The sequence below is a fragment of the Schistocerca gregaria genome, chromosome 1 (assembly GCF_023897955.1).
Source record: "Schistocerca gregaria isolate iqSchGreg1 chromosome 1, iqSchGreg1.2, whole genome shotgun sequence".
Taxonomy (NCBI): domain Eukaryota; kingdom Metazoa; phylum Arthropoda; class Insecta; order Orthoptera; family Acrididae; genus Schistocerca; species Schistocerca gregaria.
In genome coordinates, this window is record NC_064920.1 from 519,412,867 (window position 1) to 519,440,733 (window position 27,867).

General features: G+C 42.6%; 1 protein-coding gene across 1 annotated transcript in view; it reads left to right on the forward strand.

Moving 5' to 3' along the window:
* LOC126355911 (inter-alpha-trypsin inhibitor heavy chain H4-like) overlaps positions 1-27,867 on the forward strand; it is a 330,715-nt gene that overhangs the window by 6,588 nt on the left and 296,260 nt on the right. The window contains exons 2-6 of the mRNA XM_050006473.1: positions 8,172-8,338; positions 8,454-8,564; positions 10,278-10,416; positions 12,439-12,550; positions 13,062-13,222. Of these exons, the coding sequence (XP_049862430.1) occupies positions 8,172-8,338; positions 8,454-8,564; positions 10,278-10,416; positions 12,439-12,550; positions 13,062-13,222 (690 nt within the window). The remainder of the gene's footprint in view (positions 1-8,171; positions 8,339-8,453; positions 8,565-10,277; positions 10,417-12,438; positions 12,551-13,061; positions 13,223-27,867) is intronic.

Genomic DNA, 27,867 nt, shown 5'->3' on the forward strand with positions numbered 1-27,867 from the left:
GTAGCTACAGGAGGCATATTTGACTCGAAACATTAGCTTTCAAGACTTCTACATACTTACCTGTGCCGATAAAATTTTGATTTAATTAAATATTTTGCACAACTCTGGTTGGTCACGAACAATTTCATTCTAACTCAAAATAGGTGTAATATGTCGAGCACCACTATTCTGCCCTGATACCTCTTTCTCGATTGACCATATACACTCCTGGAAATTGAAATAAGAACACCGTGAATTCATTGTCCCAGGAAGGGGAAACTTTGACACATTCCTGGGGTCAGATACATCACATGATCACACTGACAGAACCACAGGCACATAGACACAGGAAACAGAGCATGCACAATGTCGGCACTAGTACAGTGTATATCCACCTTTCGCAGCAATGCAGGCTGCTATTCTCCCATGGAGACGATCGTACAGATGCTGGATGTAGTCCTGTGGAACGGCTTACCATGCCATTTCCACCTGGCGCCTCAGCTGGACCAGCGTTCGTGCTGGACGTCCAGACCGCGTGAGACGACGCTTCATCCAGTCCCAAACATGCTCAATGGGGGACAGATCCGGAGATCTTGCTGGCCAGGGTAGTTGACTTACACCTTCTAGAGCACGTTGGGTGGCATAGGATACATGTGGACGTGCATTGTCCTGTTGGAACAGCAAGTACCCTTGCCGGTCTAGGAATGGTAGAACGATGGGTTCGATGACGGTTTGGATGTACCGTGCACTATTCAGTGTTCCCTCGACGATCACCAGAGCTGTACGGCCAGTGTAGGAGATCGCTCCCCACACCATGATGCCGGGTGTTGGCCCTGTTCATCTCGGTCGTATGCAGTCCTGATTGTGGCGCTCACCTGCACGGCGCCAAACACGCATACGACCATCATTGGCACCAAGGCAGAAGCGACTCTCATCGCTGAAGACGACACGTCTCCATTCGTCCCTCCATTCACGCCTGTCGCGACACCACTGGAGGCGGGCTGCACGATGTTGGGGCGTGAGCGGAAGACGGCCTAACGGTGTGCGGGGCCGTAGCCCAGCTTCATGGAGACGGTTTCGAATGGTCCTCGCCGATATCCCAGGAGCAACAGTGTCCCTAATTTGCTGGGAAGTGGCGGTGCGGTCCCCTATGGCACTGCGTAGGATCCTACGGTCTTGGCGTGCATCCGTGCGTCGCTGCCGTCCGGTCCCAGGTCGACGGGCACGTGCACCTTCCGCCGACCACTGGCGACAACATCGATGTACTATGGAGACCTCACGCCCCACGTGTTGAACAATTCGGCGGTACGTCCACCCGGCCTCCCGCATGCCCACTATACGCCCTCGCTCAAAGTCCGTCAACTGCACATACGGTTCACGTCCACTCTGTCGCGGTATGCTACCAGTGTTAAAGACTGCGATGGAGCTCCGTATGCCACGGCAAACTGGCTGACACTGACGGCGGCGGTGCACAAATGCTGCGCAGCTAGCGCCATTCGACGGCCAACACCGCGGTTCCTGGTGTGTCCGCTGTGCCGTGCGTGTGATCATTGCTTGTACAGCCCTCTCGCAGTGTCCGGAGCAAGTATGGTGGGTCTGACACACCGGTGTCAATGTGTTCTTTTTTCCATTTCCAGGAGTGTAGTTTTATTTCTGTTGAGTGTGATTTCTGTTCTCTTGGTGTAATACATGGTGTTAGCCTGCCTGATACCATTCCTCATAACTTTTCAGTTTTCTCTATAGAAAAATTGTGTTACTGGTCTCTGACAGTCATTTAAATTATGATACTGCTCCTTTTCCCTCTCATCAGTCAGTTATTTATTGTACATACACTATGTAATCAAAAGTATACGGACACCCCCAAAAACACACGTTTTTCATATTAGGTGCATTGTGCTTCCACCTACTGCCAGGTACTCCATATCAGCAACCTCATTAGACAAAGTGAGAGAGCAGAATGGGACACTCCGCGGAATTCACGGACTTCAAACATGGTCAGGCGATTGGCTGTCAGGTGTGTCGTACGTCAGTACGTGAGATTTCCACGCTCCTAAACATCCCTAGGTCCACTATTTCCGATGTGATAGTGAAGTGGAAACGTGAAGGGACACTTACCGACAAAAGCGTACAGGCCGACCTTGACTCACAGAGACTGCCGACAGTTGAAGAGGGTCGCAATGTGTAATAGGCAGACATCTATCCAGACCATCACACAGGAATTCCAAACTGCATCTGGATCCACTGCAAGTGGTATGACTGTTAGGCAGGAGGTGAGAAAACTTGGATTTAATGGTCGAGCGGCTGCTCATAAGTCACACATCACACCGGTAAATGCCAAACGATGCCTCGATTGGTCTAAGGAGCGTAACAATTGGACGACTCAATAGTAGAAAAACGTTGTGTGGAGTGACGAATCACGGTACACAATGTGGCAATCCGATGGCATGGTGTGGGTATGGCGAATGCCCGGTGAACGTCATCTACCAGGGTGTGTAGTGCCAACAGTAAAATTCGGAGGCGGTGGTGTTATGGTGTTGTCGTGTTTTTCATGGAAGGGCTTGCATCCCTTGTTGTTTTGCGTTCAACTATAACAGCACAGGCCTACATAGATGCTTTAAGCACCTTCTTACTTCCCCCACTATTCGGGGATGGCGATTGCACCTTTTAACACGATCGAGCACGTGTTCATAATGCACCGCCTGTGGAGGAGTTGTTACACTACAATAACATCCCTTTAATTGACTGGCCTGCACAGACTCCTGACCTGAATCCTATAGAACACCTTTGGGATGTTTTGGAACATCGTCTTCGTGCCAGGCTTCACCGACCGACGTCGATACCTCTCCTCAGTGCAGCACTCCGTGAAGAATGGGTTGCCATTTCCCAAGAAACCTTCCGGCACGAGATTGAACGTATGCCTGCGAGAGTGGAAGCTGTCATGGAAGCTAAGAGTGCGTCAACACCATACTGAATTCCAGCATTATTGATGGAGGGTGCCACGAACTTTTAAGTCATTTTCAGCCAGGTTTCCGGATACTTTGATCACAAAGTGTGTATACCTGCATTTACGTAATGGGAAAGAGGTACTGTAGAATGTGATTAAAGATTTGGAGAAATGTAATTATAATACTTTTCATTGAAGTCGTATACCTTATAGACTTCTTTCCACGCTAGCTCTTGGATATCGGTTTTAAACGTATGCATTGCAAGTGGAGTCATATCTCTAGATATTTCTTTGCTACTTCAGAATATGACTCTGCTTCGATTCTTTTCTGAATTACAATCTGTGCCTCATGGTCTGATAGTCAGTTACTAATTATCCTCACGCTATGCTCATTAAGTAGAGAGGAAACTACGAATATATTGTGTATGACCATATTGATGTTTTCCTTAACCCTAGTTGGAAAGTATACTGTCTGTAACAGGTTGTCAGATTCACGTACATCGATTTACATTCTTGCTTTTGAAGATCAGTCAGAAAGTTTATATTAAAATCGCCATACAAAATCTAGTATTTCTTAGGAGCCGAGCCTAGGAGATCGTCAAGTCTGGAAAGGAAAACTCTGTAGTCTAAACGGGGGATGATAGGGGGGGGGGGGGGGTGAGGAACCGCAGAGGCCTTTAACGACCAGTTTTCCCCTGGAAATTCAAACTCTCCTGCAAAATGTTCCAATATTTGGTATTCATAGTCTTTTGATATATCATTTACCTTGAGTATTACTTTAAATAGGGCATAAATGACCACAGTTCCCCTTAGCATGGAACTCCTTGCATATCAATCAGTAATATGTACCCCTCTAATATAAGCGCTAATATTTCGTCGCTACGTAATTGACTGAAATACAAACAGTGTCAGTATCAAGACCTACTGGCAGTTCGTCTTCTTTGCCTTTAATTTTCGTAATATTTTAGTGAAATAAACTCACTGCACTTTCTGATCTGTTTTCCCATTTATTCAACTATTTCCAGCATCAATTAACCTTAGTCACACAGAAAAAACTGCTACATTACTTCATCCTAAGAAGGATCTAGTCCTTCTTCACGCCGTCGCCGGCATTTCACCTCGAATGAGCGCATGCCCACCTACTGCACTGCCGCTTATAAGATTCACTAACCATCTCTTCACAATCCTTTGTAGGTGTAGGCTGCATGTCGTAACGCCCGACCTACGGATTCAGCTTGCACCAGCGAAATGTGTGTCGTATCAGCAGTGGTTATCGCCTTCTAGAGCCCCATATTAGTTCGCCTCACAGCATTAATGTTGCTTACTACATTAACCCCTGTGACGAGATTAAGCACTAGAGACAGTTGGGCAATGCATGGCTCTCTTCGAAACACTGGGTCTATATGATCGTAGGATCGGACCCTAAATAGCATGCTTTCATACCCAGCAGCTAAACTTCCTGCAGAAACCTTCAGCATGTTATGCGAATTTAGCTAAGTGCAAGTTACAATAAAAGAAAATACCATTAAAACAGTAAAAAGCGATATATTTTCCTGAATAACTAATGCAGCCAACACCGAAAGGTTTATACTGCGATAAACTTGCGACTCTCATATCACTTAAAGCGTAAGTCGTTTGATACTGTAAATCAGTAAAATTCTAATGTTAAAACTATATTTTTCTCGAAAATAAAAGGGAAAGTTAAAGTTGATTCCAAGGTCATTTATGCATTGCTTAAGTGTCAATACGATTGAGGCGGCACTATTCTGCCAAATGGTTCAAATGGCTCTGAGCACTACGGGACTTAACTTCTGAGGTCATCAGTCCCCTAGAACTTACAACTACTTCAACCTAACTAACCTTAGGACATCATACAGATCCATGTCCAAGGCAGGATTCGAACCTGCGACCGTAGCGGTCGCGCGGTTCCAGACTCAAGCGCCTAGAACCGCTCGGCCACTCAGGCCGCACTATTCTGCCACTCTCAGCCATCAAGAAAAGAATGTCTCCACGTTATTTCTGCCAAAAGTATCATCGTTAATACACATATCAAAAAAAGTTTTGCATCACCTCGGTTCCGAGAGTTCCGGAGCCTATACAAACAATTAGAACACAGATCAACATAAACATCATTTACGCCCTTCTTATTGCTCATGAAAACCACACATTGCCTGTTGCTCCACCATACAGCGAGACCTTCAGAGGTGGTGATCCAGACTCCTGTACACACCAGTACCTCTAATATCCAGTAGCATGTCCTATTGCATTCATGGATGCCTACATTAGTAGTGCCACACTATCGACAACTTCATCAAGGACCTGTTGCTCCTGATTGACCCACTCCTCAACGGCGATTCGGCGTAGATCCATCAGAGTGGTTGGTGGGTCACGTCGTCCATAAACAGCCCTTTTCAACCTATCCCAGGTATGTTCGATATGGCTCATGTCTGGAGAACATGCTGGCTAGTCTAGTCTAGCGATTTCGATCCTGAAGGAAGTCATTCACAAGATGTGCACAATAGGGGTGTGAATTGTCGTCCATGAAGACGAATGCCTCGCCAATATGCTGCCGATATGGTTGCACTATCGGTAGGAGGATGACATTCACGTATCGTACATCCGAACGGCGCCTTCCATGACCACCAGCGGCGTACGTCGATCCCACATAATGCCACCGCAAAACAACAGGGAACCTACACCTTGCTGCACTCACTGGACAGGGTGTCTAAGGCGTTCAGCCTGACAGGGTTGCCTCCAAACACGTCTCCGATGTTTGTCCGGTTGAATGCATATGCGACACTCATCGGTGAAGAGAACGTGATGCCAATCCTGAGCGGTACATTCGGTACGTTGTTCGGCCCATCTGTACCACGCTGCATGGTGTCGTGGTTGAAAAGATGGACCTCGCCATGGACTTTGGGAGTGAAGTTGCGCTTCATGTAGTCTATTGAGAACAGTTTGAGCCATGACACGACATCCTATGGCTGCACGAAAAGTGTTATTCAACATGGTGGCGTTGCTGTCAGATTTCCTCCGAGCCTTAATCCGTAGGTAGCGGTGGTCCACTGCAGTTGTAGCCCTTGGGCAGGTATCAGATGTGAGGCTCCATTCGTTTTTTGATTGCCTCAGCAGTAGAAACTTGACACCAATGATAGTCTAGCATTAGGCAACACAGTCACGTACATTAAATCCTGGAGCACAATATACGTAGACTTTCTGAGTCAAGGTGATAAAGAGGGCGAGGACCGGAAATGTTAGCAGTTAGGTAGCTGAACCAACCACCGGTGTCCACCAGTTTCGGATTACTTTGCGGGTAGCTACGCTATGTCACATTTAATTTCGTTTCATATGTAAAACATAATTCAATAGATACATTAACAACTGACAGTCAAAACAAAAAAAAAATTTAAATGTTATAATACGACACTCTCACTTCAAAGAAGTATACCTGGGGAACCGACGATACATCTGCCACATTCCTTAAGCAAGCAGGAAAACGAACTGGCATCGACGCATGTAAACGTAGGGAGGCGCAAGATTATGAAAGAGAGTGAAAAATGGATTCTACTCGTTACAAATTGTAGCTAGTTGGTGTTTAAACCCATTGGACTGGTATATGTTCCAGGCCTCTGATGCTTTGGAGAAATGTATTGCTTTGATTGGTCACCGCTAGTGACGAAATTAATAAATAAAAAGAGGGACTTGAATATTACAAAGGACAACTTTCATTGAACTGGAAATACGATGGCTGATTCCTGTTGATGATCACAAGCGTATCTGCAACTCAGTTCGTATTCCTGCAGCTGTAGAGACAAATTATGGTTGACCTGTAAATACTGTGCCCCAGACCGTTCAGAGTCAGAGTTTGCAATCTATAGCACGTATTTCAGTACTGGCTTATTCGAGCTTCTTAGGGACAGGTGGAAGCATTACAGAAGAAAAACAGAGGTTTTGCAATTTTAATTCAGAATCTTTAGATTGACTTCGTACACATCAGGAATAGTGCGGCAGACTTCACAACGAGAGGTTTCGAATCCGCAGTTATGGACCATTATTGATCCCATTAAAATACCCGATGGAAAAATAATACATGACATACAATAAAATAACAAGATTCGTTTCAGCCCTTAGGAAAAGTTACTGAGCAACGTGTCTGGAAGAGACAAGAACGAGGGCTCGGGCGCAGAAGCGCATTGCTAACCGCAAAAAGCATCGGTGAGCTGGCGGTCGGTTACTTGCAGAAACGGACACGAGCGCACGTTTTACAGCGATCGCCGAAATATCGAAAACCTTCTAGACAAGTGAGTGAATTACGATCCGTGAGTTTCTCATTTACATCTAACCTTAAGGTTGCGAAGTTCAGCATAAGTTGCAGCTAAGATGGGCTCAGACTTGCACGCCAATTTTCACAGTGTATCGAAACAAAGTGACTGCAACTAGGTACTGCTTCCAGTTGTGCTTAGGATCGTGGGTGCCTCGATTTTATTTCTTCGGTGGAGACAAAGTGGACTGACTGTAGTGGTAAAAAATCGTTTCTTGTAGCCAATGTGACCAAGGAGTGAGCGATGACGATTCTTCATCTTGTCTGAGTGTTGGGGAAACATGGAAAAAGGTCGCCTTGTACATAAGCATTACGACGGAGGGCGTTTGAATGCAACGGCCGTGGATCGTTGTCAATATACGTACTATCTTCCGATTATTAAAATAAATGGATTTCTAGAAGTCTAAAACCGATCAGACCTTCTCACCCTTTGATCCTGTTCATTTTTAATTGCGGGTATATTTAGTATGGTAAGGGAAATTTGTCTATCAAAATTACCACCTCGTTGATTGTATAGACAATTAACCCGACTTTGCGATTGTTTGATTGGTAACCTTTTCTACAGCTCGAATTTGCAATTGAAATCGACACTAATTAAAAGTTCATGAAGGCTTTACAGTTACTAGAAAAGGCCCCTGTTCACTGAACAGTTACATGTGGGATAGCAGTAACACCAAGAGACTAGATGCCAACAAAGAATCAATTAGTCCATTGACCAGTCATGCAGCGCAATCAACAAGATCACAGATCCACTGAAGTTGATTTCCATTTTGAAATGTATTTCCTTCCTATAAACACTGAGTGAATCTGGATTAATAGTGGGTGAGTGTGGGAGAAACGAAGGACAAAAATTGGCCAAGGAAACAAGGGGAAAGAGGGAAGATATGAGAAAGCATGCTACAGTACTGAAGCTGAGCCTTGTTGCAGGGGTATCCACCGCCAGACGTGTACAGCCTCCACGTGGTGAGCCACGTGCGGAACCGGTACGCCAATACTGTGGTCACCAGCAGGGTGGCCAACACCGCCAACGTGTCCAGAGAAATCAGCTTCGACGCCGTCCTGCCGGAGACGGCCTTCATATCAGGATTCGTCATGTGAGTTGCAGACCCGCTAGCAGCCTGCTGTCAGTGACACTTCTCTTACGTGTGGTGTCACGAGTAACGCCAGTGACAGGGTGTGCACTGTGAGGTGTCTGTTGTGCTGTTGCAGAGAGATGGACGGCAAGGCGTACGAGGCGTACGTGAAGGGGAAGGAGGAGGCGCGCCAGGAGTACCGGCAGGCCGTGGAGGGCGGGCAGGGCGCCGCGCACGTGCAGCTCAGGTAGCGGCGGCTGCTCTCTCAGCGCTCAGTCGTAATGTGTGGACTCGCACGTCTAGATATCTGAAAGCTTGCCCACAGGTAGCTGTGTTTCTCCTGTGTCAACCTTAGCTCATGCTTTGAGAAGTCCTAATGTTCTCCGCCACAAAAGTAAAAATCTCGTAACAAAAATTAGGAAACAGAATAAGAAACAGGATCATTGTCAATGATGATCCGGTGTAACAATTGATTTGTTTTGCCAAACTTCTGTGGCCATTTCCCCAAACCTTGTCATGAAAATCAGCTATTGAGATATCACTAATTTTGTAGATATAAAATTTCCTGTTTGAGTTTACACATATCACTTGATATAAAGCCACAATTGGTGTTCGATTAACGTACTACGCTATGAAGGTAAAATAGACGTATGAACTGCATGGACCATAAACATGACTGTGCAAACTATACATATGGGGTTATCAAAATTCCTAGTACGGCCTCCTAGGGGCTGCAGAGGGCACTTAGATAAAGTTTTGATAAGGAACCCAGCTACTGAAATGTACCATTAGGATATAAAACAAGTTTGGAGATTAGACCACTTAGTTTGTGTGTGCGTGAAAGAGAAACGAGCAGACGACAGAGAAACGATAGCAAATAAAAATTTATTGAATCATTACCTCTACAGGCTAGAATAAAAGCTCAAGATTTAGACAACAGCCTTCATCAAGAGGAGCTCACTGTAGTAGTTGCTTCCGAAATGGGCTATTCTACGTATCGTCACAACTTCGTGAGCCCGATTGAAGGCACCATTAAATTTATAGCAGTTGTTCCAATTACAGTTATACTTGCGTCTTCCGATCTCTATGTCCTCCTTCGTGACAGATCCAATAGGTTGATGGGATAACATCTTTGTTTCATCAAGCACAGGTTGGCATTAATTCGTGTTGTTGTATTGAGCAACTGCTTTTGTAAAGCATTATGATTTGTATTGTATCATAGATGTTCTGCATAACGTTTAGGAACAGATGTACTTGCTTCTACACTGACAAGGGATGTTGAAAATTGTATAGACCTTGAGACCAAGTTAATTCGTTAAGTTATTTTGCAACGGCAGCGATATTCAGTAGTATAACGAAAGCAGTCCTTATAAATCACAGCTAATATTTATTTATCCTGGAGCAGTTGTTGACAGGTATCTTTTGGTACGTACAGCAGCTCTATGTACCAGTTCTACAAGTCACCTTGGAGCTAGAGGTCTGAAGGTTACCCGAGTAAATAAACATTAAATGCTGTCTAGACCGTTGCTGTTATATCTGAGACCTAAACTGCCCTCAACCAAGCACAACGTTACAAACTTTACCAAGAGACTTTGCTCACAACAACTGAGACATTATATGGCATATGCAGTGCTTTTCGTTATCCCTGAATCTCGACCTCTTCGGAGGAGACGATTTTCAGTTTGTGCCAATACCTTGGGGCTATTTCCAGTGATTGCTCCACTTCTACTTTCCAGGTACCTATTTACTCAGTTACTCACATTTTTAACTTTTGGTTGTTACTGTGTTTTGCCGGAAATTTTCTGTTATCCTACGCTCTTTAGTCACGAGAAATAGAAAACAGACAGTTCTTTTCCCTAATGGATATAATAAAAGCATCTGAAATTTGGATTGAGACTATTTATTTCTAGGTTCTTTTTTTAATCGAGAAGATATAAAAATTTGCTTATTTTGATTTCAGTGCAAGAGATTCGAACGTGGTGTCCGTGACGGTGAACGTGGAGGCGCAGAAGAAGGTTACCTTCAATCTGACGTACGAAGAGCTGCTGCAGAGGGAGCTGGGTGCCTACCACCTGCGCATCAACCTCAATCCCGGACAGGTACGTCTGCTCTGAGTACGTACACGTGAACCAAGGACCGAGAATACTCAAAGTTACTATTTAGCCGTGACTGCAAAACAGTGTGTACAGAAATCGGTGTTGAGCAATAATTATTGTTTTCCTCCAATCCCAGCTTCAGTTATGATATTGTACAAGGTCCTCTCTTTCCGTCATTAATTCATTCTAAACTGTCTGCCAACGCTGTCATATACTACTGGACTTTAACGAAAGTAACATTCAATAAAATTGTTGAAGTTCTGTGAAGAGAAAGAAATCTACAATGAATCTTCAAAAAAGTAAAGAAATGCATAGTAAAAAGGAAATAGGTAGGAATTTCTACAACTGAAGTAGTGGTGATGGTCGCCAACCCTGTCGATACCTCATGAATAATGGTATAAGGCAGATATGTCGTTAATTACAACTGCTGCTTAACTTATAAAATCAGGAGGTGACTGCAGAAGTGAAAGCTTGGAACAACACCAAATGCCATTAGGAAATGGAGTAGCGCGTATTTTTCCTGAAGAAGTTGTCTTTCGGCAGGAAACTAAAGATGACTCTAGAGAAAATAGCAGATTTACTACAGAATTAAGAGTAGAATTTGGTAGCATAATCTGATTGGAAATTCCGTTAGATTAGTATGACGTCACTAAACTTGTGGAGGTACTATCAACCTGGCAACTATGGCATGATCTTAAATATTTACAGGATAGAGACAGAATAATGACATCATTTCTTATGATAGTTATCAAGAGATACAGAATAGCTGATAAAAATAAAACGAAATCGGTATCAAGCTAGTAGATGGACTGAGAATTATAAAAAAATTTTGAACCTCAACGTTAGGTTTCCCTAGCTCTAGCATTGTTGTTGCCTTCGGCCCTAAGACTGGTTTTACGCAAACCTCCATGCTGTTCTGTCCTGTGTCTTCGTCTCTGCACTACTACTGTTTCCTATATCGATGTAAACTTGCAGATTGTCGCCCAGCCATTACCTCAGTTACCAAACTCAATATTCCTTGATGCCTCAGGATCCGTCGTATCCACCAAATTCCTTCTTAAAGCAGTAGCACAGTAACTTCCTTATTTCCCCATTGCGATTAGTTCCTCCCCGGTAACGTCCAGTCTACCCGGCCACTCCCCGCCACTCTCATGGAGTACTCGTAACACATTCCGAATACTTCTATTCTCTTCTTATGGTCCGCATTTCAGTATGTACAAGATTACATTCATAATTCTTTCAGAAAAGACTTCCTAACCATTAAATTTATATAAAACGGTAGCAAATTTATTCCGATCTGAAACACTTTTCTAGTCACATCTGCAACTTTGCAACATCGCACAGTTTGCTGTCCAAATAATAAATCTCATGGAATACTTTTAATGTCTCACATCCTGATGTAATTCCCTCAGCGTCATCTGATTTAATTCGACTACATTCCATTACCCTTGCATCGCTCTGTTGACATTCATTGCAAAACGTTTCGACGTTTTTGGTATTCATCGTCTTCGTCTCTTCGCCTGAAAATGATGAGTGGTAAACTGTCGAAATGTTCCCACAACACGACGAGAAGCATACGATTTACCGAGAAAATTTCATCAATGAAATTCGCAGGGGAAATCAGAGGAGCGATCCACTCCTTCCAAATGCCTTTCAAGTATTTTGCCATCTCTCAGAAAATTACAAGGTGGTCAGCACACCTGAAAGTAATTGAATCTACCTCCTAAGCTTTAAAGCCTTTTCCTCCACACATTTCCCAGTGAATAGGCTGAACAGCGTGAAGGATACGCAACAACACTGTCACTCCCTTACCAGCTACTCGCATCCCTTCCTGGTTTTCGCCTCTGGTTTCCGTACAAGTTTTAGATTAACTTTCCTTCCTTTACTTTTATTCCTGATAGCTATAGGCTCTCCTAGAGTGTTTTCAAGTAAACATTGTCAAAAGATATCTGTAAACATATGAATGCTGTAAACGTAAGTTTGCCTTTATTCAGTTTCTTTTGTAATTTTCTCTCTTCGCTACAGATCGTGAACGACTTATCTGTGGAGGTGCACATCAACGAGACGAGCGACATCACCCTCCTTGAAGTCCCCAGTCTGCAGCAGAGCAACGACGTCTCAGACGAAGAGAACTCTAGTGAGTACAACGCTTGTCTCAGGCTCAACACACCATTGACGTACTTAGCACAATTATGGATGTTTAATCCATAAATACAGGAACTGCCCATTCCTTATCTGACGTTGTAGAGAATTCCTTCAGCTTACTGTTTGACATAGTATTTCAGAAGTATCATCATTTACAAAACGAAGGCTGATCAGTTTCTTCGATAGATATTGAACAGAATTATGAATAGTGACTCTTGAAATTTTGCCAACGTAATGAGTATTTCGTGAGGTTTCAATTTACAGCTGGATGAGTCGACATCTCGCCACGGTATTTCGGCTGGCAACGAGGTAGCCATCCATGTTCAGGTGAGTTTTACGTTGGTAAACTCACCTCAAGATGGCTGCATGTTTGGCAGCCGAAACATTGTGGTCAGATGTTGACTTCCTTATGAAGGATTCAGAATCATCAAAACTTTGTACTGAAAATAATTAAGTTCTTAAGTCTATTGAGATACCAGCACACGTGTAATGCCTACATGCAGCTAACCCTCTGGCGCACATGGAGAGGCCTTCGGCCACGACAGCCGTGGTGCGGTGGTCCCCCAGCAGGGAGGAGCAGGCGGCGCTGAGGGCGGAGGGCGTGCAGGGGCAGCTGCTGGTGCGTTACGACGTCGACCACGCCGACAGCCCCAACCAGATACTCGTGAGTCACCCCTTCTTCCGTATATCACATGTATTGGACCAACTAGCTCTAAGTAATCCAGTTGGGTATCAAGTACTTCTATACGGACTAACCTACGAATGAACACTAAATGATATGTTGAAAACCTTATATTCTCATTTTGACAGACTGATGCCATTCCACATTTATTCCTACCCTTTGTCAGTCTGCTAATGACGACTGCATTCCACATAATAAAATAAAAAACTTCGTGTATCATGCTTCATATCTCCGTCATTAAATAGACGTCAACGCTTAGTCTTTTCTTGCTGTAAGAGCTTTACATGCACTGCGATTAACACCTCCTTTATTTCATATTTTAACTATGTTAATGACATACAATATTCTGCAAAAAAGTCACTCTTCATTTCGTTCATAATCCCCTTTTAGATAAACTCTCTTACTCATATTTGATTCGTACAGAAGAAACAGGTTTTATGGGTGCATCTAGAAATGTCCAACTTAATTCCAGTTAAATGTTAATATCAGCTGGCATCTTTTGTTGAACAAGTTTTGGATGCATGTATCAGTTTGTTATTTTTCTTAACACCTTCGTCTTCTTGATATTTCAACTTGTAGTGAGACATGGACTGTGGGAAAACCGGAACAGAAGGGAACGTAAGCGTCTGAGATGTGGTGCTACAGAAAAAATGTTGAAATTTAGGTAGAGTGATAAGTTCTTCAGACATCAGAAATTCTCTGTCTTTGCTTACAGTTCACTTCTGATTTCGTCAATGTTTCAGTTTCATTAATTCATCTCACATTGTGAAATCTTTCACAACTTCCATTACTGCTATTTATATAAATCCATTTTTCTAAAAAAAACTCTTCTTATGAAGAACAGATATCAACTTTTTCTAAAGATGTGATAAAAACTTTTTCTATAAATCTGAGGCGAATCTTCAAGTCATAGATATCAGAGACTATCTGAAAAAATCGTGGTTCCTATCACCATTTGAGTTATGGATTCCTGCTCCTAACATATTCCACGGAATCAAATTTTCAGAGAAGAGTAAGCTTCTCAATTTTCTCAAATTATGTGTACACTGGTGTTAGAATCGAACAAGCAATAAGAATGGTTCGTCACAATAGTTACCAATTTATGCTACAAATTACTAATAATTATACTGATTCTCAATTATGGTTTGATACTAATGCAACAATATTACTGTTACGAAAACTGGTATTTATTAAGCCATCCCAAACCGAAATAACCCCTCCATTACTCCAATGAATGTATTCTCAAACTCTTTGCAACATATGGTGTCAGTTGGAAACTCGGAACCTGGGGTCCAACATTTGTTCTGGAGCGTACTTCCGAGAGTTCTGTGGGTTTGACACTAGGAACCACCATGGAATATTGATGACGATCACAGCAACCCATTATCTCAAAACAAAAGTAAAGCCAACGCTGTAGTACAAATGTAACATTCCAGTATGACATCACTCCAGCACTCAGGGCCAGAACAAGTATATCTTTCCTACGTCACCGCAAATAATACTTCTTCCCCAGCTTTCTCACTAGAATTCATGTGCTTGCGTGCCGACGACGGGCCTACGATTACTCGGAACCTCACACTTCTACTTCACAGGTTGCTCTCATTTCATTTAGAAACGGTAGACTAATATAAGATAACGCTAACTTAAATTATTTATTCCCACTGAAAGCCTACCACGTCTTGTAAACGTTTTGAACACATTGCGCCCAGATTTTTATTTTAAATGTTCAAATATGAAACCTTGGATAAGGCAATCTGACTTGTAAAATTTAGGTAATGGTGTGGTATGACATTCGTATGCGCAATGGGGTGATTTTCTAGAAAGTATTTCTAACTAGCACGGACTGAATATTACGTGTACTCACTATCTGAACCAAGTCCAAACTTATAAATCTTGGCATTTTTAGATTTCACTTCAACAATTATTAATGGATGATCTGAAAATTATCAAAGAACTACTCCAATCTGCATATCAGGAACTGCATCATTGCGTCCTTGCCTGATTGCTGAAAACTCTTACGGAAGATGAAAGACACGTACATTAAAGAGTGAAAAGGTGCTTTTCTTTTAAAATAATCCACACAGGATATTGGGGTTAGGTCACGTGAAGTCACCAAAACAAACTGACCATATGGGTGACAAAGGTAAGATCTCTATCGCAGTAAGTATGCGTATGAAAAATCAGAGAAACTGAATATTATAATTTTCCAAAAGAAATACTACAGCAATGGTACTCTGACGTGGACACTATTCATCATCAGTACAACTCATGCACAAGTTCACATATCAAGAAATCACTCCTAAACATCTGTAATGGTAGCTACAAAATGTCTGCTATGCCTCTGTTGAGAGAGAGAGAGAGATATATCGCAAGCCATTTCTTGTCACAGATGAAAAGGTTATAAAAGGATATCGTCACCCACGTGTATTCTAACAGCTCACAAAGGAATAATGAAGTCCCCCAGCAAATCGTCTATACTTTGAATGAACTTTATTTGAAATTATGTTTGAAATACGAAAACTGTGAAATGGTCATGGATGAATGAAATGGCTAACGTTTGAAACATGCAGCGGTCTTGCCCCACTATATGAATCGGCATGCTGAAACACCAGAACACCATCATCTTCCACCAGAACATCTAAGCTACACCGGAACAAAACACAAAAGGAAGTGTGTAACTTCCTCTGTTCAGAGAAAGTCGGCACAACTGAATATCTGCAGCCTGTGTGCTCACTGACCCGCCCGGACCAAAATTTCTAAGCTGAACTAGACACGTATGGCAGGCGATTCAGAGCGGAGATCTTTGCCGCTGGCCTACCGACGCACAAGGCATGTGATTCGCGCAGGATGCAGTTACGAGGAGTATATGAAACTGCGGAACAGGTCAGACTGCAGGTCTCATATACTAGTGGTATTATGCGTCATTTTAACTGATGATTTCTTCTCCACCTGAAACGTTTTTCTTTAACTTTTATTCAGCGTTGTAACATCGTTAAATGGTGCCATGTCAGTTAGCTTCAGTTTTCGTAATGCCTTCACTAACGGTTTTGAAACATTTCTTGTGGGCAGGTGACTGATGACGGATACTTCGTGCACTTCTACTCACCACCAGACCTGCCACCGCTGGAAAAGTACATCGTGTTCGTGCTGGACGTTAGTGGCTCCATGAGCGGTCACAAGATAGAGCAGCTGAGGCAAGCCATGGTCTCCATCCTCGATGAGCTGGGTCCACGGGACAACTTCACTCTCATCACATTCTCCTTTGGATCACAGGTGAGAAGCAGGTTCCCTCGTTTGTTTACATGATGGTAGTAACCAGCATATCATTCAATAGACACAAGCAACTAAAGAATGGGAAATAGATAAAAGGCTTTCTCATATAGAAAGAGAAGAGGTGGCACAAAGGATGAGAAATGAAATCTCATTCAGGTCGAGTATGATTCAAAATTCCGCCTGTTGTCCCTTGTAGACACACTCACTAAACTCGTAACCTAAGTAGCATTTGTTCAGTTTAAGTCCATTGAGAGCAGCAGAGATGTAGTCATCGCCACTGAGTGCATAGCAAATTCATAGTAGATTGTAACCAAAACAAATTGACAAATAACACAAACAGATCAAATCAGTAAATAATGTTGTTAAAGTGAGAGAAGAATCATTAAGGCTCACAGTATATCCAGTAAAGAGTACGGAAACATTATAAAAGAAAGACTATATTTGATATTTCTATTTTATAGTTACTTTTCTATGTTCAAATAAAAATTACAGTATGCGCATTATTAATAAATAAAGCCTCAGGGTGCTTACCAGAGTTTTAGTCCTGGTTCTAAAGAGACAAACGCAACTGGCAGGCAGACTTTGATGTTAGTGCTGTGGGGGAAACTATTTACCGGGCTATAATCGGTCTGCTAGTGACTTGGACGAATGCGCGCTGGAGTCGGCCGACACATTCTCCCTGTTGCGGCACGAATATGACACGGCAACTGAGGGACATTTCGACGACTGGTACGATTTACGTTCAGATGCAAAATAGAGACTGCGTGAACGTCCTGTGTCGTCCCTCGGCTTGCCACTCCAAGTGCCAAGAGGCTGTTGTAAATGGGGGACTCGTCTGTGCATTATATTACAATGTGAATGAAAAAAAAAGTATAGAAGTTCAAGAGATTAGCCATTAGTAAACACCTTTGTAAGATGGGTTAAAATGCATTTTCAATAAATGGTAACCAATCTCCCCATTAGCATTTTTTACAGTAGAATATTTCTTAGACGGGTGAAATCTGTAGCACACTAGAATGTTTATCCCACTACAGTGCGGCATCAGAAGATTCAGTCTATCCACAAACTTATTTATAAAAATACTGTTCACAAAACAAATGCACTCGCACATCAGTACTTTTATCATGATGAGTGAAGTTCAGTACATATGTTACTGTACGTCCAATAACATCAGCTGCCCCCACATAGTTGCTTGTATGGGTTAGCATAGCTCGTAATGTGTGCGCCCTGCACTCACACCTCCCAGTTGTCGCAATCCAGGATGCGTGTACATAGTGTGGAAGTATGAATTAAACACATTGAACATTATGTAAGCAATGTATTCAATATTTCGAATTGTATCACGTAGCATATATCAACCTATGAAAGTGTTTTCACAAATATGAAAAAAATCAGAAGCCAAAGAGTAAACAGCTTTTTCGAAGAGTACATATTTTCCCCTAATTCGTGTACTAATCTTCAAACGGAATAAGTATCTCATGCTACGCACTTTCTAAAGTAGCTTTCGTTCTTCCTCAGGGTTCAGGCTATCTCCATACAAAATGTCTTCAAAATTAGTTAAGCGGGTTAGTCGTTAAAACGTAACAGACATAGTCACTTTCACATTTATAACATCAGGATGGATAAACCTTTAAATTTTTTCTATGGGCCGCTTTTAATAAAATGAAGCCTGTACGGTACACGAAATACTTAAGTTGCCTGAGAAAACCTCATTAAAATTCGTCTAGCAGTTTTGAAGAAGTATGTTCAAACAGATAAACTGGCAGGTACGACAGTTTTACAGATCCGTTATTAGTATAGAAGATAATAATATAGAATCGTAGCTGGGACTGACGGTGGCTTCAAGGCATCTGACTGTCTCAGACAAAACACAACAGTGTTTATATAACAAATCTGATACAGCAAATCATATTAAATTGTTTAAGCCATGTGTAAACAGATACTACATCATTATCAGGGAGAGAAGTTATAAACCGAATTCTAGAAGTTCATACCTTACTGATTCTAAATAATGTACAATTCGTATCTATAAAAGAGGACATAACTATTTCTTTCTGCGCACAATGCAAGTATTTTTGTTAAACAATGCACAGACACAACAAAATTCGATAACAGGAATTACTCTTTTGTCGAAGTTGTTACCTGACTGTTCACAAATGCTTAAGATTTTGAAATGAAACAACTCAGTTATTGGTAGAATGCAAAAATAGAACATATTCAGTAAAGATAATGTAGCAATTACAAACATGGCTGAAAATTTTTACTTATGAAACGTTTGACAGCAACTGAAAAAAACACAATTGTAGTCCCATACACGTTTCGGGTCCATTTTCTTCAAGGCATTATCAATATAAAAAAATTGCTCTGAGCACTATGGGACTTGACATCTGAGGTCATCAGTCCCCTAGAACTTAGAACTACTTAAACCTAAAGACATCACACACATCCATGTCCGAGGTAGGATTCGAACCTGCGACCGTATCGGTCGCGCGATTCCAGACTGAAGCGCCTAGGACCGCTCGGCCACACCGGCCGGCCATTATCAATATACCGTAATATTACACGCAACTGAGGAAGACAGGACTACAAAAGTTGAAGAGGGCTGAAAATTTTACTTCTTGAGGAAACATGATTATGAGTGTTTCAATTGAAACGTTTCATTAAGGAACTATGATTCTATTACTCATATATTTCCATAGCAATAACTGTCCACTTAGTGAAAAAACAGCACCTAAATTTTTTTGATTTATTCATTCAATTATATTCTACAGTATAATATAGTATTTATAAGTATTTCCCTGGAAAATAAGTATCCACTGATCAAACGATTGTGATCAAAATTACGTGTAGTACTTCAAGAATAAACTGAACGTACCAATTTCAAAAACGGAGAGTGCTAACATTGATATGAACTGTGCAGCTATGGTAATCGGGCTGTTGATTTAAAATGTCCGACAAACGGAATGAAATGGTTTAAGTTCAGATGAAAGTTATTTTCTCTGAGTTCAGGCTTAGAAACATGTTGGAAACGACACACCTCTAAATACCCAAAATGTGTATAGCAATTACATGTAACTGCTTTACAAATGACAAATATTACACCAAAATACTTATTCTGAAATAATCAGTGGAACATGTACGCATGGTATAAGAATGGTATTGGGTTTTTTTTACGGAATGTTATACATTTTTCTATCAAAACGTCTTTGACAAGTCTTGATAATTATGCAAGAAAGGGAATACGCTTCGTGAAATACAGGGTGAGGCAATCAAACGGGAAGATATGAAGACGGCTTGGCTGCCGTGGTGCGGGTTATGGGCGTGGGGGAATTGACATTGGAGGTGTAGACAGGTGGAATTTTAATACCATGGAGCGTTGGTCAACTGTGCAACGTGCAATTGCTCTAACCCAATTACAAAAACTTGAATAATTTTGTTGATGCTCTATGCGCTTTCCGTTGGGAGTTTAACCTACCTTCACAGGCTCCTCTGCCATCTTCCTGCACTATGAAGTTTCGGACGAAATGTTCTCAATCCACTGCCAGCACCACAAAAGGAAAGAGATGCTAATGAAAAAAAAAGAAAAACAGGATCCAAGAGTATATTGAGCGGTCGCATTTTCTCTGCCTGAACTCTATGAATATAATCCAGATGAAGAAACACTTTTCCAGCAGGATAGTACAAACAAGCCGTACTGCTTCACTGCCAGTTGATTTGCTTAGATTCGCACCGGAAAAAAATGGTGACATTCAATGGCATCCTGGTTCACCAGATTTGTCCATTCCAGGCGTTTTCCATGGTTTAGCTCAAGTCTGCCGTTTTTCAGGAAAGCCATTCATGAATCAGACATGATTGTAAAGACCAAATCGCCATGAAGTAAACAGCTACATCTGCATGATATTCCGTAAGCCACCTAATGGTGTATGGCTGAGCCCTCCGATCCTGTTCCACTCGCGAAGAATGATAGTCAATAAGCCTCTGTACTGGCTCTAATTTCGCGAAATTTCTCCTCGTGGTCATTACGCGAGATGTACACTTTTGGCCATTAAAACTGCTACACCAAGAAGAAAGAATCAGTACCGAGAACAACCACCTCTGGCCGTAATAACGGCCTTGATACGCCTGGGCATTGAGTCAAACAGAGCTTCGATGGCGTGTACAGGTAGAGCTGCCCATGCAGCTTCAACACGATACCACAGTTCATCAGGAGTAGTGACTGGCGTATTGTGACGAGTCAGTTGCTCGGCCACCATTGACCAGACGTTTTTAATTGGTGAGAGATCTGGAGAATGTGCTGGCCAGGGCAGCAGTCGAACATTTTCTGTATCCATAAACGCCCGTACAGGACCTGCAACAGGCGGTCGTGCATTATCCTGCTGAAATGTAGGGTTTCGCAGGAATCGAATGAAGGTAGAGCCACGGGTCGTAACACATCTGAAATGTAACGTCCACTGTTCAAAGTGTCGTCAATGCGAACAAGAGCTGACCGATACGTGTAACTCATGGCACCCCATACCATCACGCCGGATGATACGCCAGTATGGCGATGACGAATATACGCTTCCAATGTGCGTTCACCGCGATGTCACCAAACACGGATGCGACCATCATGATGCTGTAAACAGAATCTGGATTCATTCGAAAAAATAACGTTTTGCCATTCGAGCACCCAGGTTCGTCGTTGAGTACAGCATCGCAGGCGCTCATATCTGTGATGCAGCGTCAAGGGTATCCGCAGCCATGTCTCCAAGCTGATAGTCCATGCTGTTGCAAACGTCGTCGAACTGTTGGTGCAGATGGTTTTTGTCTTGCAAACGTCCCCATCTGTTGAGTCAGCGATCGACATGTGGGTGCACGATCCGTTACAGCCATGCGGATAAGATGGTGTCATCCAGGCTGCTAGTGACACGAGGCCGTTGGGATCCAGCACGGCGTTCCGTATTACGCTCCTGAACCCACCGATTCCATATTCTGCTAACAGTCATTGGAACTCGACCAACGGGAGCAGCACTGTCGCTATACGATAAACCGCAATCGCGATAGGTTACAATCCGACCTTTATCAAAGCCGGAAACGTGATGGTACGCCTTTCTCCTTCTTACACGAGGTGTCACAACAACGTTTCACCAGGCAACGCCAGTCAACTGCTGTTTGTGTATGAGAAATCGGTTGGAACTTTCCTCATGTCAGCACGTTGTAGGTGTCGCCTTGTGTGAATGCTCTGAAAAGCTAATCATTTGCGTAGCATCTTCTTCCTGTCGGTTAAATTTCGCGTCTGTAGCACGTCATCTTCGTGGTGTAACGATTTTAATGGCCAATAGTGTATAAGAAGGGAGGTAATATGCTGTCCGACTCTTCCCGGAAAGTACTCTCTCCAAATTTCAGTAGTAAATTTCCCCGTGATTCCTCCCTTATAACGTTTGCCAACGGACTTTTTTGAGCATCACCATAACGCTCTCGCGCCGATTAAACGACTTCGTGATGAAACGCACCACTCTTCGTTGGATCTTCTCTATGTCTTTTATCAGCCCTCCCTGGTAGGGATACCACACAGATAAACAGTACTCAAGAATCGGCCGAGCAAGCGCCTTATAAACGACAGCCTTCGTGCATGAGTTACATTTCCTTAAGAGCCTTCCTATGAATCTGGCATCTGCTTTTCTACTATTTGTTTTATGTGGTCATTCCACTTAACGCCGGTCTTGATACTTACTCCTAGACGTTTTACTACAGATACTGTTTCCGGCGGTTTGTCATCAATAGTGTAGCTGTACAGTAGTGCATTTCTTTTCCTGTGTTTGTGCGGTATGTTACATTCATTTACGTTCAGGGTCAACTCCTGGAGACTGCGCCATTAATCAGTTCTCTGGAGGTCGTTCTGCAAATCGTTACTATCTCCTGGCTTTGCTGGTTTGTTAGAGACAACCGAATCATCTGCGAACAGCCTTAAAGAGCAACCGAAGCGTTCCAATGAATCATTCATATGGTATATAAACACATCAAAAAAGTTTTGCATCGCCACGGTTCCGAGAGTTCCGGAAACTATACAGAAAACTAGAATAGAGATCAACATAAAAATCATTTCCGCCCTTTTTATTGCTCATGAAAACCACACATTGCATGTTGTGCGACCGTATAGCGTATTGCTACACACACCGGTACCTTTAATAAACAGTACCACTTCCTCTTGCATTGATGCATGCCTATGGTCGTAGTGGCATACTGTCCGCAAGTTCATCAAGGCACTGTTGGTCCATATTATCCCACTCCTCAACGGCTATTCGGCGTAGATCTCTCAGAGTGGTCGTCCATAAACAGCCCTTTGATTCTATCCCCTGCATGTACGATAGGGTTCATGTATGGAGAACATACTGGCCACTCTAGTCGAGCGATGTCGTTATCCTGAAGGAAATAATTCACAAGATGTGAATAGCTTTTGTTGAAATTTCAAGAACATATCTTCACCGAGGTGTCAAGCAGTATATTGCTCCCTGCTACGTATATCTCGTGAAGAGACCATGATAGTAAAATCAGAGAGATTAGAGCCCACACAGAGGCATACCGAAAATCCTTCTTTCCACGAACAATACGAGACTGGAATAGAAAGATAACCGATAGAGGTACTCAAGGTACCCTCCTCCACACACCGTTGGGTGGTTTGCGGAGTATGGATGTAGATGAAGACGTGCACGGCAGGGGCGCGAATTGTCGTCCATGAAGACGAATGCCAAACCAATATGCTGTCGATATGGTTGCACTATCGGTCGCAGGATATCATTCACGTATCGTATAGCCGTTACGGCGCCTTCCATGACCACCAGCGGCGTACGTCTGCCCCACATAACGCCACGCCAAAACATCAGGTAACCTCCACCTTTCTGCACTCGTTGGATAGTGAGTCTAAGACGTTCAACCTGACCGGGTTGCCTCCAAACACGTCTCCGACGACTGACTGGTTGAATGCATATGCGACACTCACTGGTGAAGAGAACGCGATGCCTATCCTGAGCGGTCCATTCGGCATGTTGTTGGGCCCATCTGTACTACGCTGCATGCTGTCGTGGTTGCAAAGATGGACTTCGCTATGGACGTCGCGAGTGAATTTGCTCATCATGAAACCTACTGCGCACAGTTTGAGTCGTAACACGACGTCCTGTGGCTGCACATAAGTAGTATTCAACATGGTGGCGTTGCTGTCAGGGTTCCTCCGAGCCATAATCCGTAGGCAGCGGTCGTCCACTGCAGTAGTAGCTCTTGGGCGGCCTGAGCGAGACATGTCGTCGACAGTTCCTGTCTCTCGGTATCTCCTCCATGTCTGAACAACATCGCTTTGGTTCACTCCGAGACGCCTGGACACTTCTCTTGTTGAGAGCCCTTCCTGGCGCAAAGTAACAATGCGGACGCGATCGAACCGCGGTATTGACCGTCTAGGTATGGTTGAACTACAGACAACACGAACCGTGTACCTCCTTCCTGGAGGAATGACTGGAACTGATCGCCTGTCGGCCCCCCTCCATCTAATAGGCGCTGCTCATCCATGGTTGTTTACATTTTTGGAAGGTTTTAGTGACATATCTGAACAGTCTATGACACAATATCCACAGTCAACGTCTATCGTCAAGAGTTCTCGGAAATGGGGTGATGCAAAACTTTTTTTGATGTGTGTATATTGTAAACAGTAAAGGTCGTATCACGCTTCCTTGGAGTACTCAGGAAATTACATTTACATCTGTAGATTTTGTTTCAATAAGAGCGACGAGTCTTGAGTCTATGCAGAAATCTGCCCTAATACGCGATAAGCTCTTTTTTTTCACTAAACGACAGTGCGGGACGATTTCAAAGGCCTTGCTGAAGTCAAGGAACACGGCGCTGTGGTTCTCGTGGAGGAACAGACCGAGCTGAGTTTCGCAGGATCTCTGATTGTGGAATCAGTGTTGACTTTAAAACAGGAGATTTTCATTCTCCAAAAACGTCATAATTCTTGAGCATAAAACATGTTCCATAATTCTACAACGTATTGACTTCAACAATGTAGGACTATAATTGTGTGTATCTGTCCTACATCCCTTCTGAAAACTGGAAATGACCTGTACCCTTCGTTGCTCAAGCGATCTACAACGGATTACTATTAGAAGGGGAGCAAGTTCTTCAACATAATCTTGGTAGGATCTTATAGGTATCTCATCTGGTCCTGACGCCTTTCCATTATTAAACGATTTTTGTTGTTTTTCTGTTCTGCGATGGATTATCACGATATTTGCCATTTCGACATTCGTTCGACGATTGAAAAGAGGAACTGTGTTACGATCATCCACGGTGAAACAATGTTGCGTTGGAGCTACCACGAAATGAAATGAGAATATTCACCTTCAGACTGCAACAATGTGTGCAAAACAAAGAATGTCATCTTAGTGATATTATATTCAAAAAATGACAACTTTCAAAATAAACTGTTATTTCCACTCATGTACACTAGATTCATGTCAGGAAAAAATAATGAAACTTGTTTAAATCTCTAGTTAGTTTGACTTCTTTTTAATCTTCTGTTTGACCTTTTCAATCTTTGTTTTGTAGGGGCACATCTTGATAACGTTTGAAGATGCATAGCCAAATTCTTAAGAAGGTATTTATTACCTGGATATATGATTAATGTATCATTTAACCGTCTGTAGGTGTGGTGGCCAGTTACCGGGAACAAGACCTATATATCCTGGTACGATTGGCCCAACGTACCAGAAAATGATGCTGATGCTGTCGTGCCTGCAACTCCAGAAAATGTTGCTAGTGCCAAAAATTTCGTGAGAGATCTCCATGCAGGAGGAGGTGAGTTCAACATTCTAGATAGTGAGGCTCACCATGAAAGTGACAGCCGAAGTTAAAAGTATTCTTGGAATACTGGAGGTTGGATAGAACAAAAGTATGTGGTACAGCGAAGCGCTCAGCATTATGTGTCAGTTTCTTTATCAAAAAGGAAAGAATATGCAAACTGTAAAAGAAATTTTTGAAGTACTACGAATCTTGCTGTATAATTTAGTAACAATAGCGTCAGTAACGTAGCTTCTTTAAGGTAAGTAAAGGATTTTATATTATCATGTTATAGTTAAGACATTCACTTGTTTGACCTTTGGGTTTTGCAATTCGACACTGGTATCAAGATAACTAACAGCGTCTAAAACCGAACACATCAATCCATTTCACTGTCAATATTCTTGAGTAATTTTTCAAAACCTTCATTTTTAATTTTAAAATTGAGCACCAAAAAAAGACATAAAATAGATTTAAAGTAAGGAAGAATTTCCAAACATGTTTTTGACGATTTCACATTCCTCGATATCAAATGATCACTATTTTTAGAACCTACTACATAGTGAAATGTTGACTTCTAGATGTAATATTAGACTGTGTGACTTCAAACTTTTTAATAACTTGCCTATCAACTGTTTACTTCAAAATAATAAGAGCTCTCTAAAATCAATCAACAAGTTATGAGACAACCAAGAAGACCAAATATAAAGTATTTATTATTGTCCTTTTTTTTAAGCTGTAAACATTTTCAGGGCCAGGTTTTCGAGAGCGTCATAATGAAATGTCATGTGAGATGCCTGTTAATGAATTTTAAGAGTATGGACTTTAATGTTTCCATGCAGAAGCAGTTGATATTGAGAACATCGGTTGTGAGTGTCTACGGAGCCCAAGGAAACCCATCGTCATAGTAATTGTTTCTCCAACACCACACTTGAAAACATATGCTGAAACATTGTGCTCAACATACACAACAGCGTGTTGGTGGATGCATAGGAAGATGACGCGGATTATGTACTTAAAATTATTATGGTGTGAGCACCTAATGTGATTTGACGGATGACCAGGCGATGGTCGTTCAAACAGATGTGTTTTTCAGGATAGTTGCCACAACTGATCCCTTCTATACCAATTGCTTAGGCTAGAGATATTCAACATATGTATGAATATGAGGCATAAGTACCGATTGTTTGGATAAAAAGGGAGATGTTATCTTAGACTTTTGTTAGTGTATTAAGTGACATTGTTGACAAGAACTGAAAGTGAATAGGGACTGAGGATTGGTACTTTCTTGAAGCATGTAGTTCGATCTGCAGTGGAGAGTCGTTGGTATGTTTCATCTCACTTGGGTAAAGATTGTTGCAGGGTAAAAACTTCAAAAACACTACGGCTGGATCAATAATCATAAGGTACTTGTAGATAAGGACGTGAGGCCATTCATAGTATATAAAATAAGCCTGATGACTGGGCTGACCCACTTGCTACAGGGACGGCGATGCACGACGCTCTGGACACAGCACTGCGAGTATCCAAGGCAGGTGTTTCACGTCCGGATGCGCGGCTTGTAATGGTTCTGCTGACGGATGGACTGCCCAATGGAGACACAGAAACCATCTTGCAGGACTTCACCGCCGCCAACTTGGAGCGGGGAGCAGCACTGTTTACGTTGGCGTTCGGTGAAGATGCAGACTTCGGATTTCTCAGGAAGCTGGCGCTGCGCAACGGCGGCTTCGGCAGGCGCATCTACGAGGCGGCGGACGCGCACCTGCAGCTGCGCAACTTCTACCGGCAGGTCGCGTCGCCGCTCCTCTCCAGCGTCAACTTCACGTACGGGGACGGACAGGTGAGCTCCAGTGCCCGGCACTACAAGTACAAGAGATGAAGAGGTCACCCTTTACAAGTGACATATGTTACTTTGAAATGGGCAACAGTCACTCTTTCTATTCCCCTATTCAGTCGCAGACAACAGCTAAGACTCTATATAATTGGATACCAAATTATTATTATTATTATTATTATTATTATTATTATGGTTTAATATAACCCACCACGAATTCCTCTCCTGTGCCAACCTTTTCTTCTCAGAGTAGCACTTCCAACATACATCCCCAGTTATTTGCTGGATGTATTCCAAGCGCTGTTTTCGTCAAAATTTTTCCCCTCTACAGCTACCTTTAATACCATAGAAGTTATTCCCTGAAGTCTTACCAGATATTCTGTCATAATGTCCCATCATCTTGACAGTGTTTTCCATACACTCCTTTCCTCGCCGATTCTTCTGAGAATCTCCTCATTCCTTACATTATCGATTCACCTTATTTCCAACTTTCTTCTATATCACCAAATCTCAAATGCTTCGATTCTCTTCTATTCCAGTTTTGTCACAGTACATGTATCATCAGCACCCATTCTCAGGAATTTCCAAATTTTACTGTTGGCACAACACATGCTGGGAGACGTTCACCGGGCATTCGCCATACTCACATCATGACATCGGAACGCCACATTGTGTACCGTATTTGTCATTCCATACTTTTTTACACTGTTCTATC